At 34.9% G+C, this 21,903-nt stretch overlaps 1 protein-coding gene and 1 pseudogene across 1 annotated transcript; one reads left to right on the forward strand and one right to left on the reverse strand.

The window, feature by feature from the left end:
* The first annotated feature begins 214 nt into the window (after positions 1-214).
* Positions 215-1,057, forward strand: LOC108341628 (ethylene-responsive transcription factor 5-like; annotated as a pseudogene).
* A 3,960-nt stretch (positions 1,058-5,017) lies between these two features.
* LOC108342060 (serine carboxypeptidase 1) lies at positions 5,018-8,222 on the reverse strand. Its single transcript, XM_017579764.2, has 8 exons — positions 7,847-8,222; positions 7,388-7,495; positions 7,013-7,284; positions 6,653-6,928; positions 6,201-6,307; positions 5,750-5,839; positions 5,326-5,431; positions 5,018-5,176 (listed from the first exon to the last, which is right to left on the reverse strand). Exons 1-8 carry the CDS (start codon positions 8,220-8,222, stop codon positions 5,018-5,020), a joined length of 1,494 nt encoding a protein of 497 aa, XP_017435253.1.
* Positions 8,223-21,903: the final 13,681 nt, after the last annotated feature.

Consider the following 21,903-nt stretch of genomic DNA (forward strand, 5'->3'; position numbering starts at 1 on the left):
AATAGGTTGATTTCACTACTTTTTAAAAATAGGATTCATCATTGGTTATCTAAAGATTATTGTTCAATTAATTATTGTCTTAGATTTTCAAATTAATCAATGTAAATTCTAAATTAATTTGTTAGCGTTCTCACTCGTAACCAAAGTACATTCTTAATTAAAAGCAAGAACTTTGTAGATTAATCATAATAAATTTAAGGCTTAATATCTTATTTTGTCCCCAATTTTGGTGAATTGTGTCAATTAGATCCATCCTTTTAAAAAAGTGTCAATTGCATCCTTACTTGCTAAAATTTGCCTCAATCAAGTCTCTTCTGTTAAATACTCATATACGGCGTTAACTTTTTATTCTCTCTCCACTGTTTCACTGCAACGCAGCAGACCTTTCTTGCACACTTGACACGTAAACTATTTTATGAATCCAAATGAAACCTTCTCAATCTTCTTCCTCTGACTCTTGCCTCTCCTTCGATCACTACCTCACTGAGCTCCTCCACCCTAAAAGTCAATGACCCCTTTTCGAATTCGACTCCAAACCCCAAATAATCGACCTCGACACCCCTAAACCCCTCACATCGCTTCACAAGAAACCTCAATTAAATAGGAAACCTTCTCTGCAAATCTCTCTCCCAAGAAGACCGAGTGGACCCAATTTGGGAAACAGGATCCCAACCCGCCTGTGGTATTGTCGGAGAACCAGCCGGAGAAGAAGCACTACAGAGGAGTCCGCCAACGACCTTGGGGAAAGTTCGCCGCCAAGATTCGCGACCCGAAGCGCGGGTCGAGAGTGTGGCTTGGAACCTTCGACACCGCCAAGGCCTACGACCGTGCTACCTTTAGGCTTTGCGGCTCAAAGGCTATCCTCAACTTCCCGCTTGAAGCAAGCGCAGTGGAGGAGGTCGCCGACGCCGAAGGCGAAAAAAAGCAACGCCGCGAGGAGGAGGAGGTAGAAGAAGTCAAGCCGGTTGTGAAGAAGGAGAAAACAACGGAACAAGAGGTGAAATGTTTTCGGGAGTTTTCGGAAGTGCCAAAGGTAGCGAATTTCCTGTCTGTGTGAAGGAGTTGGCAAGCCTGTTCTCCAGCGCTAACGCACAACGCGAACACCAACGTGGTTAAGCTTGGCGACGGGATGGTGATGTGTCTGATGGAGACGCATAAGGGGGCGATTGTGATTGACCCTAATATGCTGGAAACGGTGGGAAAGTTCGTGTACAGTGACTCGTTGGGGGTCTGATTCACTACGCACCCCGTTGTGAGGGATAAGGAGTTTGTGACGTTGTTTCCAGATTTGGTGAGAGCAGGGTACCTTGGGGTAAGGATGAAGCCCGATACCAATTGATATTTGGATATCTTAGCCTTAGATTGTGGAAAGATCATAATGCATAAGAGTGACTTATGGTTTACTTAACATTGATTAATTAACAGGGTTGGACGGTTCAAAATACCACTGGATGGAAGTCTATATGGAGAACTAGATGCAACATTGGGTCTAAATGAACATGGGAAAGGCATGGACTTGTGCAGCATAAACCCTAATCATCTAGGAAAGAAATAAAGATATGTGTATGCTTGTGGAGCATAGTGACCTTGTAACCCCAATCAATTTCTTCTTCCCATTTTTTTTCTCTCTGATTTGTGTGTATTGTGTTAATTGATGGCAACGATGTTGAGAATAAAAGATATGATGGATGAATTGATTGCTGACAATGGAGGTGGAGAATGAGTGGGAGAGAATAGAAGAGTGTTTGGGGTTGGATAATCAACAAATGAGTTATCTAAATAAGAGTAATGGAGGTGGAAAAATGGAGATTGTGCATTTGACTTTTTGTATTGGAATTGGAAGTATAACTGCATAAAAGGACGAAAAGATAGCACTGACAGAACGGCCTGTTGCGTTGCAGAGAATTAGATGAGAGAGAATAAAAAGTTAACTCTGTTTGTGAGTATTTAACGGAAGAGACTTGATTGAGGTAAATTTTACGAAGTAGAGATACAATTGACATTTTTTTAAAAGGAGAGATCTAATTGACACAACTCACCACTGGGGACAAAATAAGCTATTAAGCCTAAATTTAACCAAAGTACATTTTTAATTAAATATTATTATGTCTAATCATGTCTATTATTTTACCTTTTATATCAAGTAAAAAGCTAATTAACCAAAATACATTCTTAATTCATTCTTATTAAATTTTTTACCACTAATCAAAGTACATTCTTAATTATTGGCAAAAACTCATTCAATCACATGAAAGCTTCTAACTTTAATTAAAATAAATTCTCAATTTAAAAATAAAAACCCTTGGACACATATGGTTGATATGTTATGTACATTTAACACCATGCTAACTTGCTATAATGTAAAAATCATTACTTTTACTTGATTAAGAAACAAAAGACAAAGATAAAAATAAATCACAAGAATCAAAATGACCAAAAAAATTTATTCATCAATTTTTAACATGTATATATAAGTTGAAATTGGACTTAATTACTAATTTTGTCTCATTTTGAAATAAAAAATTGTTAAATAAAAAAAATTGCACTAAATAGAGTTGAAATTTTAAATATAAGGACCAAATTGAATTCTAGACATTGTCATGTAAAACTTACACTGACACGTAATACTAATACTGACACTTGTTACTGACACTAGCACATGACACGATACAAACTTAACATGTGGCAGAAAATTTTTGAACATAAACCGAAAAAAATTAAAAGAGTTAAGAAATACCATAAATTGACATATGATAAGTATAAGATAGTGTTAATTTTAGCATTTATTAAATTAATTGTAAAATTATGATTAAAAATAAAATTTAATTAAAATATTATGAGTGACTATTGTTTATTAGTACTAAAAATGATATTTAATGTGGTAACAATGTTTTTCCATAAATCATAAATTTATTTAGGAAAAAGAGATTGATTAATAATCTTTATTCACTTACTAATATATTATTCTTATATTTATCTTATTCTACTCCTTGAGTCCATGCTTTCTTCTTGGACATTTTTTTAGTAGTTCAATTTAACACATTATTCAATATCCATTATTTTATTCTGATCTCTTATATGCTGTACATGTGTTTTACTGTCTCTGTTTGAAGTGGTAGCAGGAGCTAATTGGTCTTTATTCTTTTTTAGTGTAATAATGTGTCATAATGCATAACACTAAAACCAAAAAAGTAAAACTTATTGTTATTAACATAAATTTATCTTTTGTAGATACTTGTTGCATGCATATTCCTTTATTTAATTATAATTTTATTTTTTATTAAAAATTGTTAATTTAATAATCTCAAATCTAATACCGAGATAGTTTTTTTGTTATTAAGCTTCTACCATCAATCGTGATCAATTGTGTGATTGATCGTCAAAATAATTTTTTTATAATTGTTTTTTTAAGTATTAATCTTAAAATAAACTATGCATGTTTATAAAAAAAGTTAAAATTTGGAAATTAAATTTAAGCACTTACTATAGAAGAGAAAAAGAGTTGAGACTTCATGATACTATGATTGAGTTTATTTTCTTGGCAATCAGAACTAGGTTTTATTATCTTATCTTATTTTTTTTATACTTTTCTATAATAGTGTTTATACATTATAATTTTTTATTTCATATAAAAATGTATAGATATGTGAATTAGAAAATATGAATCAAACTATTAAGACTCCATAAGAAAAGAAGAGCTGAGACTTTAATTGCATCACAAAAAAAAGTTGTGTACGTTTATAAAAATATAAGAAAAATAAATTAGAAAATATAGATAAATATTCTTTAAATGAATAAGATAATAACAATATAAATATAATTGAAAACAATAATGTCTCGTAAAAGATTAAACAGAACGATCTTATTATCTATTGAAAAAGAAATATTAAATAAAATTAATTACAATAATTTAATAAATAATTTAGCATCATAAAAAATTCGAAAAAAAATAAAATAAAATTATGATATATTTTAGCATAAGTTATTTTATTAGTAAATGAAAATATTTTATTCTTACTGCCTCATTTAGAACTATTACTAACTTGTATTGGAGTGTGTTTATAGGCACTCACAACTTTTTCAAACAAGCAAAGAAGAAACAGAGACATGGAGTATCTTGGCAAAAGATGTTAGATAAATTTAGAATGGTCCATGCAATTGAATGGAAAGCACACCATCGAAAGTAGCCACAAAGTAGTTTGTTTGTAAGTGAAAATAAGAGCACCACTAAACCAACCACTCACTACTAGTATTTGGACTTTAGTGCTTTTCTCAATGATATATTGAGATCATGTGAATGTAGAAGTGTGGCACACTTACAAGTGTGTGCACCATGAAGAAAGGGAGAAGGGGTACACACACCTGGTGGAGCAAAGATAAAATTGTGAGTGTGTGGGAAAGAGAAGAACCACCGTGGAGAGGAAAGAAGAATAGAATTGTGTATTGTGAGTGAACAAAAGGAGAGTACATACTATTATGAATCCAAATTTGAGTTCAAGTCCCACACTTGATAGAAATGAGAAAGTAGAGCAAGGTGAAAGACTCATTAATCCATTGTCTTTAAGGCTTTGTTCACTTGAATGGATTTAGGGGAAAGTGATTGAATGAATTTGAAGGTAATTTTTTGTTGTTGTTTATTTGAGTAGATTTGGAAGTAAGTGAGAGTGGTTTTGGAAGTAAAGTTTCTAAGAATTAGTGTAGAATTTGATTGATATGACAAATTAAAAAAATTTACTTCCAAATCCACTCATCAGTGGTTTTCACACAATTTAAGATCATCAATAAAGAGTATGTTTCCTAAATACTACAAAAGATCTCCACCATAACACATTGTATTTCTAGTTTCCAATCATAACAAAAGGACTTATTAAATTACTAGGGAAAGCATTGTTAATCGACTAATACATAGCAACACTTTTATTTGACGCTTGAAACTCCATTATAATCTAACTAATATAGTTTGCCCAAAGTGCAGCTGGAGTCACTGAATTAGAAAAGATGAACTCATAGATGGTGCTTAAAAAGCCTTCCATGGTGAAGCAGGAGGCAAGGTTCCATAGAGGAAGGAAGTGATGAAGGTGAGAGCCCGTTCTGGTTGCCAGCTCGGAACCAAATGTCCTGCTCCTCTAACTGTAACAAATGTAATTCCTTCGTATTTCACCACATACCCTCCAACCTGTGATTATCAGAAGTTGGTCAAGTTTAAGAATCATAAACAAGTACTAATTGACCTTGAAGAGAACTCAGCAATTCAGTATCAGATCATAAACTTGATGGCACAATTGGAATTTTGATCAAGGTTTTAAATGCAGCTCAGTTTAGTACCTCTTGTTCAGAATACCATGGACGCCAAGGAACCTGGATAGGTAGCTTGAGGGTGTTGATTGAATATCTGGAAGATGTGACTGGCACCCTTGCATCAGTATCACCACTGTAGCAGAACAAATCATCTAAATTAAGTACTTGGGATACTTCAACAAAAGGGAAAACTTCAAGTGAAGGAATTAGCTGAATTCAAAAACATGGCTATGTGTAGGTAGTGAAGCTTTGTCATTGCAAATAGATTCTCAAAGAACTCAGAATAGTTGAGCTTCCTAAAAAACCGAAAGGAAAAACAAAGGGGAGGACTATTTAAGTGTATACTTTTTTTTTCTGTGTTTGTTCATATAGGCTGTAATCAAATCATAATAATCTTGCTTCTTGTGGCTTAAACTTGTAGGGCATATGCTGAAAGTGAAACTGAACTTGCCTGTATATCCACAATCCAATGCCACTATCGATGAGATACTTTATTATTGGCAGGATGGTAGTGGGACTGTCGTTCCAGCTTAATTGATCACTACAAACATGTTTCAGTATATGTTTGGTTAGCAATGAGCATGGAGTAGTAGTAGTAGTGTTGATATGAGAAGATGAATTTTATATTCATTTCTTGTTTGATACAAAAGTGTTCCATTTTTACATTATTTCCTGTTATTAAATTTATTTTATGCCACAGATATCTTCCAACACACTCGATCAGACACTAAAATCCAATGCCACTAATTTCATTTAGCTGCTTTCATTATTTGAAAGGAAACAGTAAAAGTAAGGTGATATGATAATTGGTAACTATAGAAAAAGTGAAATAAGAATCATTCTTCAAAACCAAATAGGAGTGTAACTAATATTTTGGGATCTTCCAAGTTATTGTAGATTACCTGCAGTGGGTCCAGTTTGTGGGTTTCGCATGAAGAGCTAGTTGGACTTCTGGCCTATTTAGGTAGGCTTCCCCGTAATAATCAGAACAAGGGTCGAAATCATATACCTGAAATGAAGTGTCAGAGGGCATTAAAAGTTACATGGAAAATCCATCCTTAAATTTTTTTTGTCATACTAGTTGAAATTATTGAACTAAATAAGATCTTTCTGGTAATGTCCATGCTGTTGCATGAATTCTGTTCATTGTAAACTTTTTACATAGCATGTTTCAGTAGTGTTATACAACATAAGAATAGAATAAAAGAGATGTGGAAGACTGTCATATGACAGAGGACAGCACATGCGATTTTTATAATCTGCTCGTTTTGGTTCAAAAATTGGTGTTACTACTGACATAAATGAACTTCATATGTTTGTACAATTCTGAATTACTTTGCACTATCCAAGCAACAATACATAGGAGTATATTACTTACAGAGCCAGTTGATCCATTTTTGATAGAAGAGTCAAGACACAATGGAGCATAGATGTTATAGAAGTCTATCTTTCCTTTTTCAATAAGGGCAGTTCTTGTTGCATTGGCACATATTGCTGAGTCATTTTCAGCAGTGAAATCGCAGTACTTCTCAATCAACTCATGTGTTTGATCTGAGCTCAAAGCATGAGTCCATAAGTAGTCAAATATCCCCTTCACACTTGTAACATCATCAATCCAAGCATTCCCAATCTGAAATTTGCAGTACAAATCAAGTAGTTAGAAAAAGGATGGCAAGTGATTATGTTATTTGCAGCAGTAGTGTTTTGAACATACAGCAATGGCTCTGAGGTTAATACTTTGGGGACTGTATTTATTGTTGAGCAAAATAGTATATGCAAGCTGAGGCACATAATGGCCAGCATAGCTCTCCCCAGTTATGTAGAAATCACGAGTTTTGTACTGTGGAAACCTTTCTAGCCAATTGATGAGAAAAACATAGGCATCATTAGCAGTAGATTTATCTCCTGCATTATCATAGTCTGAAGTAGTGTTTGAGTAGGAAAAGCCCACTCCAGCTGGGGATTCCAAGAACAACACATTTGCCACTGCATAATGCACCATTATTGTGTGTTAAGTTATTCATGTCTCTCAACTCCATCACAAAGGTTTGAGTATACCAAAAAGCAGTTATTTTGATGACTGTCTCACCTTCATTCCAAGCATCTTTGTTACGATAGAGTGTTTTTCCATCAGAGTTTATTCTGAAAGGTCCCAATTCCTCAAAGGCGCCATACCCCAATGAGGAGCAACCAGGTCCTGTGAGTTTCAAACACTATGTTTTCAGACTGAGTCAAATGATATTCTCTCGTTATCTGACTCATAATGTTCTAGTTTATGTAAAAATGATGTCTGCAAAGTTTAGAGGATGGTGATAATAAACTCAAACTCATTATCTTAAATATTAGGTTGTGAAGGTAATGTCATGGATTTTCATATGATTTTGCTCTTAACTTACATAGTTTACATCCTAAAACTAAACAAATTACCACTATTTCCTTTTTGCCTTAAAAAATTAGCAAACGCAGGTAAAAGAGTGAAAACAGAAGACACACAAAAAGAGCGTAAGCTATATCAGCATGTATGAAGCAATTTGAGTTATGTTTTTACCTCCATTTAACCACAATACTAATGGTTTAGTTGAAGGGTTATATGGAGACTCCACAAAATAATAGAAAAGTGCTCTTCCAGCCTCTGGATCAACAGTGACATAGCCTGAATACTGATCAAAATTTACCCCATATGACTGGCCAGGCAATGCAACAATCTTATCAGCTTGTTGAAGTCCCTCTTGGGGTGCAACATAAGCAGAAGAATGAGTTTTCAATGCATCTTCCTCTGCCCAAGAAAGAGTCACAGGAGGCTTCTGTGAGCTCCTAGACAGAATCAACTCATCAAGTTTATCAGCTTGATTGGCTTTGCTATGAGGAAGAAGAACCAAGAAACTCAAATTGAGTAAACAAGCATAAAGAGAAAGCTTCTTCATTTTGTTCACAACAACCAGGTTACTTGGTTTCTGTATCCTAAGTTCTTGTGTATTTTTATAGACCATAATGAGTGGCAAAAAATGCAGAACTGTTATCTTATGCTTGGAAGCATGTGAAAGAAAGAATAGAAAGATAACAACTACACTACTCTTGATCATGCATAGATCAGCCGGCTGGTTTATTTAGTTACTAACTTTGTTACTAACTTTGAACATTTCTGTGTTATTTGTTCCTCTAACTTTTTCTTACATTGATGCATGTACTTGTACTTAAGTTTCATACTAATCACATTACTCTGTGAGTTAAGCGTCTGTGCTTGTTTCATGACTGCTTTTATGTGCACATCTTTGAAGCTTGACACGGCAATTGTCCAAAACATAGGACAGCGGGGTCGAAACTATATAATGTATAAAATAATCTCAAAACAAGAAGATGAATTTTGAATTTAAGAAAGATATGTATTCATCTTCTCAAAACATTGTTACGTTTTCTTTCTTAAGTGTAATAAAAAAAAAGTTTCAGCAAAAATGGTAGCGATTAACAAAAATATTTTAACATATTTCTTAATATTGTCTTGTATTTAGGTTTAAATGTACTTCTGTTTCTCCTTTTGGTGGAAATTAGTTTATGAATTTAATTTAAGTAAACGGATATGATTTGTGAGGTTTTTATTTATTTTGATTAACGTTTTTCAATTTAGATGATGAGAAAAAGAAAAGCTATACGGAATAATTTATTTCTCCAAGTAATTTATTACTAAAAAGATTAAATTTATCCTTATAAATATTCAACGTTTCTTTTATATAAAGTTTAAATTATATCATGTTTAAATATTTTTAATCATATGTTTAGAGAAAATTCCGCTGGGAAAGGACATTATATCAACTTTGAAAATGTAATAAATTAAAATGAGATAGAGAAATTAATGCGAAGTAAATATTTGAAAACAGTCAATTGAAAGCAGTAAAACTAACTCAAAAGTAAATGTACACAAACATTAATTCAAACAAAGTGCAAAAATAGACAATTTAAAAGCTAGATGCAAACAATTGTAAATAAAAAAGAAAAATAGAATAGTTACTTATTTTTACATGGTCAATATGTGTCATGGTTAATAAAAGTAAACTTGTTATGCCTCACCTTGATTTTATGCTTTGTGGTGATGGTTTAGAAAGATATCAAATGATCACCATAAAAAACAATCTTTTTATATCGGTTAAAATAAGTTTTTTATATCGATTTTCGAATAGGTATAAAAGCAAGAGTATAGAAAATATTTGATTTTTTATATCAATTTTAGATCAAATATAAAAAGTCTCACTTTTATACTTGTTATTTCCAAAACCGGTATAAAAAATCTATTATAAACAGTCAAATCGTTGGAGAAAGTATTGAAGAAGACATCACCAAATTTATTATTAATTTGTTCCTTATCATACATAGCCCTTACAACTTTATAAAGCACACAAATTCTATATAGAATAAGCTTTATATAGACTACTAAGAGCCTCAAAACTATAAAACCTATAAACTGTCTAACAAAAGTTATTGAAATTGTTAATAACAGGTAAAACTAAATACAAACGGTCCAGACTAGCTAAAGCAAGATTACAAGACTGGTAAAATTAGGTAAAATTGGTAAGCTCTTTTTCCCAACTGGTTAGTGTAGGTCAAATTAATTTTCAAGTTATATCCAATGGAATCCTTCACTGCCTATTCCAGATTACCCAATCAACTTAGACTAGTTCCAAATTACATCTTCAGCTTAGTCTAACTTATTTTGCAAGTTACCAATGTGATGCACATTCAAGTACAATTGTTCTCGTTCAAGGCTTTTCAAGCAAGCTTCCTTTATCAATATTTATGATTGGATCAAATGCTTCATTGCATACACTTTCACAATAGCAAAAATCATCCAAGCTGGACTATCCTCTCACGCGAACAACACAATCAAGCTAAGAAAAGAACTGCATTAACCACTACCATGTAATGCTAAGCATCCTTTTCTGAAAATGAAAACAAAACGAACTCATAATTAGCCTTCAACATGATAATATTATATGAATTCTCATGGAAATACCAAAGATTTAGGTACATCCTTTAAATTTTGCACTAAAAGACAAAGATTTAAAGAAGTCTAAAATTTGTTATCAATTTTGTCAATGCTGACATAAGGCTTAACAATACCCCTATTATTCCAATATATAGAGCCTTTACGCAGGCTGGCAGAATCAGCTCCCCTTGGTGGGGTTTTCAAATGACATCCTTTAAAACCTATCCTTTCTCGTTACCTAGAAATCTCCATTTTCTTCTCTATAGTAACAGATTTAGAATCTCCATATGTTGGTATTCAAGATGTTGTCAAAGACAGTTCTATGGCAGTAGGAGAAACATAATAGCCCCATTTTATCCAGGGTTTAAGGTTATATGTAAAGGAAAGTATTCAAGTTGCATGAACCATTCTTCTTAGCACAGTTACTTGAGTGAATGATATAGAGCTTTTCGTCATGCATAATTCCATTTTCATTTTACTAGTTGAGTAGAGAATCCAGAAGAATAATAAGGCTCACCTTTGGCAATAATAAAAGGAATTGGTATTTGGCTTCTCAATCATAAGACGGTGTATCTTTAGTCATAGTCCTAATTATATTTAAGGCTGCTCGATGCACAAGCCCCTCCTAGTCCTAATGGGGTTTAGGGAGGTTAAATATTTAAAGTCTTACCCTTACAAAGGATGCGGCAATTTCAAAGGTCTCATCCTCAACAAATCCAACATATGAGTTTCCATTCTAAATTTGCATCCACAAGACAACATATATTGTCAAAACCAAACGTGATAAAACGAGGACCACATAAGCAGGAAGATATGAGAGTGAGATTACAGTGACTTTGTTCCTAGAAAATCACTTACAAAAATATTTCGACAGACTTTCATATTTACAAGTATAGATTACAAAATTTAAAATACTAGTATTGCAAATGTACATTATGCAATTATTCTTTCTTGAAAAACAATATTAGTTATAAATCATCAATTTAATGTTGAACACTGAAATTGTAGTGAAAAGTGAAATAACATTGCGCAATTGTGTCATTTTGTCTGTAATCATGTGATGGTAGAAAACAATAACTATCCTACCCCCTTCTACTGTTTTTCCAAATACTTCAGCCCTACCTTTCCACCACAATAAAAGGACTTTTAATCTCATGTGGGCCCCACTTATACCGAACCAAAAAAAACCCTTTGGTGGGCTCCACATGTACACACAAAGAAAACAATCCAAGAAAGGAAAATGGTATGTGGACAACGAATTTTTGACAACAATTTCACAAAGCCACGTGTCTTCTATGCATTGGCTAATTAAATTGAAAAAAAAAAGGAAGAGGTTATGAGGCGAGGGGTATTTTTGGGATTTTCAGTTTAAAATTTTAAGAAATGGCTTTGGCGGTTTAGGGTGGGCAATACGTGCGTTCAACCCTTCCATCTTGTCTGTCGCTCTCTCCTCCATCTTCACCCTTCCATCTTCTCTGTCGCTCTCTCCTCCATCTTCTCTGTCTGGTTATTTTGTTGTGGATTTCCCATCTGGTGGAGGAGGCCGTGGAGCATTGTTATCCGTCTTTGTTGGTGTAAGTAAAAATGGCCGAGCCTTGACATTGTCTTTTACATTGTGTTTTTGGTGTTTCATTAAGCTTAATGATATAACGAGTGTGCAATGTTATCTTGTTAGGGCCGTTTCAATGGAAGGGAAAAAACCAAGTGTAAGAAAAATTAAAATTTTGTGTTAATATATTATTTGATTATCATATCAATTGTAGGTATTAATAAATTGATCATAATTTTTTTGTAGTGGCGGCTTCTTATCTCGATGGACTCATCGATCATTATTGAAATGAATCGTTTACTACGAAAGTGTCATGTGGAGCGGATTAGGATGACTCCATTTATGTGGTGTTTGAATATTCAAAGCCCTGTGGAGGTGAATATGAAATTATTGAAGGTTATGGTTTGCAGGTGGGTCGGGCATGATAATAGTTTTAGAGTAAGTCAACAGTTGGTGCCCTTTTCAGTTATTGATGTGTTCATGAGCATAGGTTTAGAAATAGGTGGTTTAGAGATTTCGTTTGATGAAGTAGTTGTTGGATTGGTTGGTGAAATGTTCAAATCAAAAACTATCAGTTTGAAGGACTTGACGGACATGTTTAATGTCATTGTGCATGATAATAACATTGATGTTGATGTAGTATGTAGGTTATATATATTAGTTTGTTTGGTTGTTTTCTATTTTCCTAGGAAATCAAGGCATGTTTGTAACATGCCTTTTGCAGTGTTAGATGACTTAGACAGTTTGTGTCTATACGATTGGTGCACCGGTGTACATAAACATATTGTAGATAATTTAAATAAATGTAAGAAGAAAATTATGAGAGGAGGTATCGCGGAGTCACTCACTCTTAGTGGCAATGTGGCAGTGTTGCAGGTAACATGATTTGTAGTTTATTATTTTGATGTACTGCAGAACATTGTCAATTAGGTTTGATGAAATAATATTATGATATTGTAGGCTTGGGCGGTTGAAAGACTTTCTTTGCATGGTCATGCTTCACACAGGTTTTTCCCGCGCATAATGCGATGATTCCCGTATAAATCAAGGACCGAAAAAATTGAACATATATTTAAGACCGGAGATCTAAGTGTTTTGATATTTGTTATTTTTTATGTAAAAATGGATTGTCTTTTTTGTCAAAATTTGTTGTGTGATATTGGTGCAGTTAAATATGGAGTGGTATGTACGAAAGGAAGATCGTCATCGGCCGGAAATCCGTGCAGCTTTCAACATGGATGACGGAGGGATGAGTGAAGGATCCTTGGCTGAAGGATCCAAGGTTGAGAAAGATGATGACGAAAGCTCTGATGACGGGACATGGGAAGCAGGTGCCGAGGAGAGATTGAGGAAAAATAATGAAGATATCAGAGCATTGAATGCCAAGATTGGAGTTCTTACTAGGGAGTTATTTGAAATTTGTCAAACTCCAATCTTTACTGAAGAAGATGCATGTGGCACTGATGAAGAGGTTGATGGTGGAGTTGATGAAGCACCTGAAGTTGGAGGTGACGAGAAGCCTAAAGTTGGGGGTAACAAAGAGGCTGAAGTTGGTCGTGATTGTGGATTTGAAGAAGAAGGTGATGGTAATGCAGTTCATGACCCCCTAGGTGCATATACTGAAGTAAGAGGGGAGGATAAAACCGCACATGAAGATGAGATAGTTTCAAGAACTGTTGATAACATTGTTTGTATTGAAATCGATGATGATGGTGATGAAGAAGAACGGGAGGTCATACCATTGGTTATCCCCCCATTGCGCAGTTTTGTTGGTGTTCCAAGCACCACTGTTAATGTAGACCAATTGTACAGAGCAGTCAGCGTCAGAGAGATCACCGTATACAGGTATATGTTGTGAATTGTAGTTGTGGTTGACGAATCTCTATTGTTTGTGATTGACTAATATTTATATGTTTAGGGTTGTATGCGAGATAATTGGGCAAACCTTGAGCACGACTTCATTTTACACTTTGGCCCCGATAAAATACGTTGATAACATGGTTAGTATTGTGACATTTGTTTGTGTTTCATGTTGTAGTTTATGTTAGTAATGTGAAAATTTTTTATTGTGTAGGTGGTGTTATTTGCTTGTACGATGTTTATGTACTTTGAGAAAAGGTTGTGCGGTGTTGTTAAGAGGATTCATTTTAGTCCGTTATACTCGGTAAATAAAATTTGATATGGTATGATATATTTCATTGAATAAATGAATTTTGATTGATTTTTGATTGATGATTTTGAAATTGTCCACAGCACCATATTCTTACTGATTATAGGAAACGTCCACAGAATCGTCATGTTTGGACGCTTCATAACTATAACAGTTATCTGCGTTGCGATCAGTTTGGACTTGGAGACATTGTCACAACTGACTTTGTGAGTAACCTTTAATTTGCAATATTTGTCCACTTTTGGTTGTAAACGTGTTACTGATATTGTTTATATTGTTTGTAGTTGTTTATGCCATTTGTCCACGATGATCATTGGTGGTGTTATTCAGTGAAATTGAGTTCATTTTGGATTTTTGTCGTTGTTGTCAGCTGTACATACCAATTTCGATAACAACATCAGTTGATATATACAACTTCTTCGCTGTTTTTTTGTCAATTTATTATGTTTTTGTAAGTGACAATGGTCGTCCATGAAATCCCATTGATGAATGTTTGGAATGCATATGAATACACCAAAATTTACTATTGTAATCGATTACGAGGAAGTCGTAATCGGTTACACGTTACAGTTCATTAAAGAAAACTACCCACTACATTAGTACGTATAGAAAGTCTATAAATTGCAATCGTGTACATAACCGCCCAATCACGTCCTTCTTCAAAAACGTTTGCAAAACCTCGCTTCTCTCAGTGCAAAACCCTAAACAAAATTAAATGGGTGATCGTGGAACCAAGAAACAAAAGGCATCTTCTTCCGTTGGTGGACGTCGACGCCGCCGGAGTCCAACCCCGTCACCATCCTCATCCCCTCCAACGCCTAACAATGATCTCTTCTCCTCGGATGAGCAACAGGAGAAATATGCCCAACATTTTGTCAATCGTGAAATATTGGAAAGTAAGTATCTAGAGTACGGTTACTTTGAAGGAAAAAGATTCTATGACATATTGGTCGAAGCTGGGCTGACTGAATTTGTCTCTTTAAGAAGACATTACCACCCAGAATTAGTGAGAGTGTTCTACAGCAACATGTCAATATCGGATACTGGGGTTATTCGAAGCGAGGTAAAAGGTGTCAAAATTAGGCTCAACCCTAATCTTTTTCAACAACTCACTAATCTCCCCTCTAATGGTGTTCGTTATGAAGGAAAACTTCTAGATGAGTGGAAAGAACAATATGATTCTGTTACTGCAAGGCAACTAGTGTGTAGAGATGATGCAGTCATACAATCCAGAATACTAGCGGGCCAAATGAAGGTTCAATCAAGGATACTTCATTACGTTCTCACTCGAGTATTAATTCCTCGTGCAACCAATATTGGTCAGGCATCCGAAGAGGATATTATGCTGCTATGGGCATTTTTCAATTCCATTCACATTAACTGGGGACATCTTATTAGATATAAGATGAAAAGAGCATTAAGGGAGAACACAAAGTTGCCATATCCACATTTGATAACCATCTTCATGGAACACTTTGAAGTGCCTACTGACATTGATCCCTTTTCAGAAGTGAAGTTCAAGCAAAAAATTGGTTGTGAAGTTGTAGCATCATTTGGTTATGTGCAAAATGATGAAGGAGAATGGGTTCCCAAAGGCAACGCCCCCTATCCCCCCTTACAAGAAGGTCAACATGAACAAGGAGAAGATGATGAACATGGCAGTTCATCTACAACAATAAATAATGTCATCAACCGCATAGAACAACTTCAGACCTTCGTTGGTACAAGATTTGATGCCTTTGAAACTCGATTTGATGCCCTTGAAACTCAATTTGGAAACATGGACATCGTCATCAATACAAGGTTTGATGCGTTGCAATCGCGCGTTGGGAACACTGAAGAACAACTGCAACACTTGCAAAGTGCTTCTGAAAACAATCCTCAGACTTAGAATTGCTTGCTAGGCTTTATTTTCTGCATTATAAAAAACTATGTACCACAGTTCCTACTTTGATAATTTCAAGTCTTTAATTTAATGAAGTTCTTTAGTATCAAACTGGTTCCTCAATTTTAGACATTTAATATGTAATGTTCAATTTATGATACACTTAATACAATTGCAGTTGTGAGTAAAACACCAATACCACTAACCAAATATTACCTCCCCATCCACTTAGAGGTGGAGTTCTGCCTAAAAGTCACTGGTTTTGACAATGGTCACCCTTGTGACCCTGACTGACTACTTCAGTTGAAGTTTCTGTACAAAAATTCATTTTCTCTCGGGTAATCGTTTACCAGGACTGTGTAAACGATTACCACAGCCTTTTTTCAACACTATCATTCATCCCTTGCACAACATGGTCCCCCCACTCATGAGGGGTCACTCTACACTCCTTGGGGTCACATCACATCACCCACCACCATCTCCCATCACTTAAATACCAGGAGCTTCCAAACACAAGTGCAAAAGTGACTGAAAGTCACTGGTTTTGACAATGGTCACCCTTGTCACCCTGACTGACTACTTCAGTTGAAGTTTCTGTACAAAACCTAATTTTCTCTCGGGTAATCGTTTACCAGGACTGTGTAAACGATTACCACAACCTTTTTTCAACATTATCACTCATCCCTTGCACAACTTGGTCCCCCCACTCATAAGGGGTCACTCCACACTCCTTGGGGTCACATCACATTACCCACCACCATCTCCCAACACTCAAAGACCAGGAGCTTCCAAACACAAAAAGTGACTGAAAGTCACTAGTTTTCACAATGGTCACACCTGTCACCCTGACTGACTACTTAAGTTGAAGTTTCTGTACAAAACCTGATTTTCTCTCGGGTAATCGTTTACTAGGACTGTGTAAACCATTACCACAACCTTTTTTCAACACTATCACTCATCCCTTGCACAACTTGGTCCCCCCACTCATGAGGGGTCACATAACATCACCCACCACCATCTCCCATCACTCAAACACCAGGAGCTTCCAAACACAAGTGCAAAAGTGACTCAAACTCACTTCTTTTGACAATGGTCACCCCTGTGACCCTGATTGACTACTTCAGTTGAAGTTTCTGTACAAAACCTCATTTTCTCTCGGGTAATCGTTTACCAGGACTGTGTAAACGATTACCAGAGGCGTTTTTCAACATTCTCAGTCATCCCTTGCACAACTTGGTCCCCCCACTCATGAGGGGTCACTCCACACAACTTGGGGTCACATAACATCACCCACCACCATCTCCCATCACTCAAACACCAGGAGCTTCCAAACACAAGTGCAAAAGTGACTCAAACTCACTTCTTTTGACAATGGTCACCCCTGTGACCCTGATTGACTACTTCAGTTGAAGTTTCTGTACAAAACCTCATTTTCTCTCGGGTAATCGTTTACCAGGACTGTGTAAACGATTACCAGAGGCGTTTTTCAACATTCTCAGTCATCCCTTGCACAACTTGGTCCCCCCACTCATGAGGGGTCACTCCACACACCTTGGGGTCACATAACATCACCCACCACCATCTCCCATCACTCAAACACCAGGAGCTTCCAAACACAAGTGCAAAAGTGACTCAAACTCACTTCTTTTGACAATGGTCACCCCTGTGACCCTGATTGACTACTTCAGTTGAAGTTTCTGTACAAAACCTCATTTTCTCTTGGATAATCGTTTACCAGGACTGTGTAAACGATTACCACAGCCTTTTTTCAACACTCTCACTCATCCCTTGCACAACTTGGTCCCCCCACTCATGAGGGGTCACTCCACACACCTTGGGGTCACATAACATCACCCACCACCATCTCCCATCACTCAAACACCAGGAGCTTCCAAACACAAGTGCAAAAGTGACTCAAACTCAATTCTTTTGACAATGGTCACCCCTGTGACCCTGACTGACTACTTCAGTTGAAGTTTCTGTACAAAACCTCATTTTCTCTCAGGTAATCGTTTACCAGGACTGTGTAAACGATTACCACAGGCTTTTTTCAACACTCTCACTCATCCCTTGCACAACTTGGTCCCCACACTCTTGAGGGGTCACTCCACACTCCTTTGGGTGACATAACATCACCAACCACCATCTCCCAACACTCAAACACCAGGATCTTCCAAACACAAGTGCAAAAGTGACTGAAAGTCACTGGTTTTGACAATGGTCACCCCTGTCACCCTGACTGACTACTTAAGTTGAAGTTTCTGTACAAAACTTGATTTTCTCTCGGGTAATCGTTTACCAAGACTGTGTAAACCATTACCACAGCCTTTTTTCAACACTATCACTCATCCCTTGCACAACTTGGTCCCCCCACTCAAAATGTGATTCAAATGAACTGGTTTTGACAATGGTCACCCATGTAACCCTGAATGACCACTCAAACACCAACATCTTACAAACAAGCCTGCAACTTATCAAACACAAACCTTCACCATATTCTCAAATCCACAAACCCACAAATCATAATAACAATGGTATTCAAAAAATTAAATATGTGACCAACCAAACCAAAAACTCAAATTTTATATCATTCAACTAAATCCGATACATTACACTTTGTTTTCTTAATCTATTTACAATGATCATTTACTTTCCATTAATCAACTCAATACACATATCACTCATTTTTTATTCTAAGCACTACGGTTCCGGTGTATGGAGTCCTAAGTGCTCTTCCCTTGTAACGCCTTCGTGATCCAACCCTAACATACGTCTTCAAAGGTTGTTCATTTCCGTCAATGTCAGTAGGGGATACTAAACCAGTGTTCATGGATGGTTCTGTATGAGGCACACTTTGTCCACCGTGATCTTTATTTTGTCGTCTTGCCTTCTCTTCAGCCAATTGTGCCTCTAAACTTGCAACCCTCCTTTTAAGTTCTTCTATTAGAAATTCTTGATCCTCTAAGGCACGCATAAAAGTTTCTCTTCGATTTCTTTTTTGTTTTTTATTTGGTCTTCGTGTACCATCCTTTCTTGTTGGTGTTGGTCTGTATTCCTTCTTATCCTTGGTTGAAGCACCAACATAAACATCGTCAACAACCTGAAATTTAACCACACATTACACACTACACAACTTTTCTCAATATATCAAAACATAACAAAACTTCGGATAACAAACCACATACCAAACCTGTCTCCATACACCATTTTACGAACTTGTCTCCAACACTTATATTCATCCAATGCAATATTCGTGGAAATTTATCAATTGGACCTTCCGGTGGAACAAATAGCTCAAAAAACCATACCTAAGAAAAATAATTCATCTTAACTTGTAGTAAGAAACTAAAATCACACAACAATAAACAAACAATTTACATTTTACATCAACAAGTAATAATTACCTGCAGCATGTAAACACAACCATCCACGTAAACGTTTGTTGTACCTTTGCCTTTCTTCAAGCCTTCTGAAGCTTTGCACAAACTACGTAACAAAAAACGATAAACTAGACTACCCCAACAATAACTACCCAAACCACTTAAGTTGTCAACAATATTAAACATTACGGGAAACACTTTTCCGCTACGTTTTGGAAATAAAATCTCACTTATACCTACCAATAGGTAAAGGCTACAAAAATGAGAACAAGGGATCTTTTTCTTGTGTTTTCGCATTAGAATTTTGTATATCGAATTCAATTCCTTTGTTCCTTTGCCTATGTATTTCACACATTCAATATTTCCCATTTCTTCCTTTAAGTTAATATTTTCACCGTCTGTACTCAATCCCAACCCTAAATAAAAATCATTTTCATTTATATTCAAAACTTTATTTCCAACTAAAAAACCACTACTCGAGTCGTCCCACTTACCCAATAACTCACTCAATATATTTCTACCTAGTTTAACATTCACATTGACATCTAAAAACCACGCAAATGAAGTCTTCGCAATCAGTGACCGATGCTCGTTTGTCAACCGTTCGTTCAAAGTACATATATACTTTGTCGAAAAAGAGTGACGAACAGTCAACTGCATCAACCAAAATAAAATCAGCAAAACTACTAAAACCCAATAACCCAATAACTAAAACAAAAGGATACGAACCCCAAACCTTAACCCAAACCAAAAAACCATGGTACGAAATCGAACGGATAACCACTTACCTTCGTCGTCGGACAATGCTCACCGGACCTTGCCATTGCGCACGATAACTTGTACGAAAAACACCACCTTTACGAAAATGGAGGGAGACAACACGACGCACACAGAACAATCACAGAGAAAGCAAACTCAAGAGGTAGGAAACGCAACCTTCGTTTCCAATGAAACAGACAGAGGGGTATTTTGGGATTTTCAATTAAAACAAAGCTTACAGACTTCCACTTCCACGGTTTTTAAAAAAAATTCATTTTAAATCAAACCAATGAACATGCGACACGTGGCGTTGTAAAAAAATTGTTAAGAAATCGTTGTTGGAATATCACGATCCTCCAAGAAATGTTCCTATCACGATTTGAAACCAAGACTTTTTCCTACAAGCTCATACTTCTACCACCAAGCCACAAGCTTTTCATGGGTATTTACACAAAAAAAAAATACACATATAACCCATACAAATGGCAACATATATCATTAACACAATAAATAAATAAAACTATAACTTAATCTATTTATTCACCAAAATATTTTAACACAACCACACAAAATTATTTTATTTTATGTTATTTTTTATTTTCCTGTTTTTACATTTTGTAAACAATATAGGTAGAGTTTTCCTACAACAAGATGACGACAATGTTAAAAATGTTCACATGGACTATTAGAGATTGTCTAAAACTTTCAATGCTAGAAGGTGCAATGTAGTTTCTTTTAGTCATTGATGATTACTCAAGGTTGACATGAGTTTTTATGATGAAGAAGGAATTAGGCAGATGAGAAGTTTAAGCATTATATACTCCTAATAGTTAACTAATCAAAATAATTGTTAAGTGTCTAAGGACTTCCAATATATTGGAATTCTACATTAAATAGTTTAACAACTTTTGTAAAGATAAATGCATCACAAGACATTTGACTAACTATCATGTTCCACAATATAATGGAATCACCAAGATTATAGCCTTGTTCAAGAGGACAATGAGCATATTGTACCACTCTAATTTAGATAGATGTTATTAGAGGTGATGTTATTAGAGGTAAAGTGGTGAGCACAATGTGTTATTTGATGAATCGTTTTCCATCTACAACCATTGGATGCAAGACTTTGATTGAGATTTGTACAAGTTCACTTCCTATTCAACATTAAAGATATATGGTGATTTGCTAAACTTGAACCAATGTTTAGGAAAAGTGTATTTATGATTTATACAAAAGACATTATAATTGATAAAGTTCTAAATACACAAAAGAGTTTTAGTACTCATCAACACAATTAAAAACATATGGATTATTCAAAAGCATGATAAGTTTTATATGAAAAATCCATGTCATAAGTCTTTAACATTTATAAATGAGTATTTATGATGCCTAATAACAATACTTAATTATTTATTTAAAGATTACACTTATACTTTAATTGATAAAAAAAATAAGAGAAAGTTTTTACATAAGAAAATGAGATAATAAATAAAGTAAAAACTTGAGATTGTATAATTGAAGATAAATAATACAAAAAACAATAAATAAATATATATTTATAAACAATAAAAATAATAAATACATAATAGATTACACATAATAAACATGTTAAATTTATTGTCATCTTGATTATTCATTTCTGTTTACGTGTATAAGAAATAGAAAAAAATGTAACTTTCTCTTTTGGTGTTGATTTAGGGGGTAAAAAGAAGCGACGAAAATTCGAAAATATAAAATGTTTGAAAATATAATTTTTTTATGCTGTACTAATTATGTTATATAACATTATTATCAATTATATACGATAAAAATATAATTTTTAATTTTTAATAATTATTAATAGACATGTTTTTATATTATATAAAATAAATAATTAAAATA

This window comes from Vigna angularis, chromosome 6 (assembly GCF_016808095.1).
Source record: "Vigna angularis cultivar LongXiaoDou No.4 chromosome 6, ASM1680809v1, whole genome shotgun sequence".
NCBI classification, from domain to species: Eukaryota; Viridiplantae; Streptophyta; class Magnoliopsida; order Fabales; family Fabaceae; genus Vigna; species Vigna angularis.

What these genes read in the sequence shown, in the direction of transcription:
- LOC108342060 (XM_017579764.2), bottom strand. Translation starts at nt 8,222, where the DNA reads ATGAAGAAGCTTTCTCTTTATGCTTGTTTACTCAATTTGAGTTTCTTG. An exon ending in GTAATATACTCCTATGTATT is followed by an intron (nt 6,308 to 6,652) that starts GTTGCTTGGATA and finishes ACTTCATTTCAG; the next exon opens with GTATATGATTTCGACCCTTG. An exon ending in ATTGGATTGTGGATATACAG is followed by an intron (nt 5,432 to 5,749) that starts GCAAGTTCAGTT and finishes GTTCTGCTACAG; the next exon opens with TGGTGATACTGATGCAAGGG.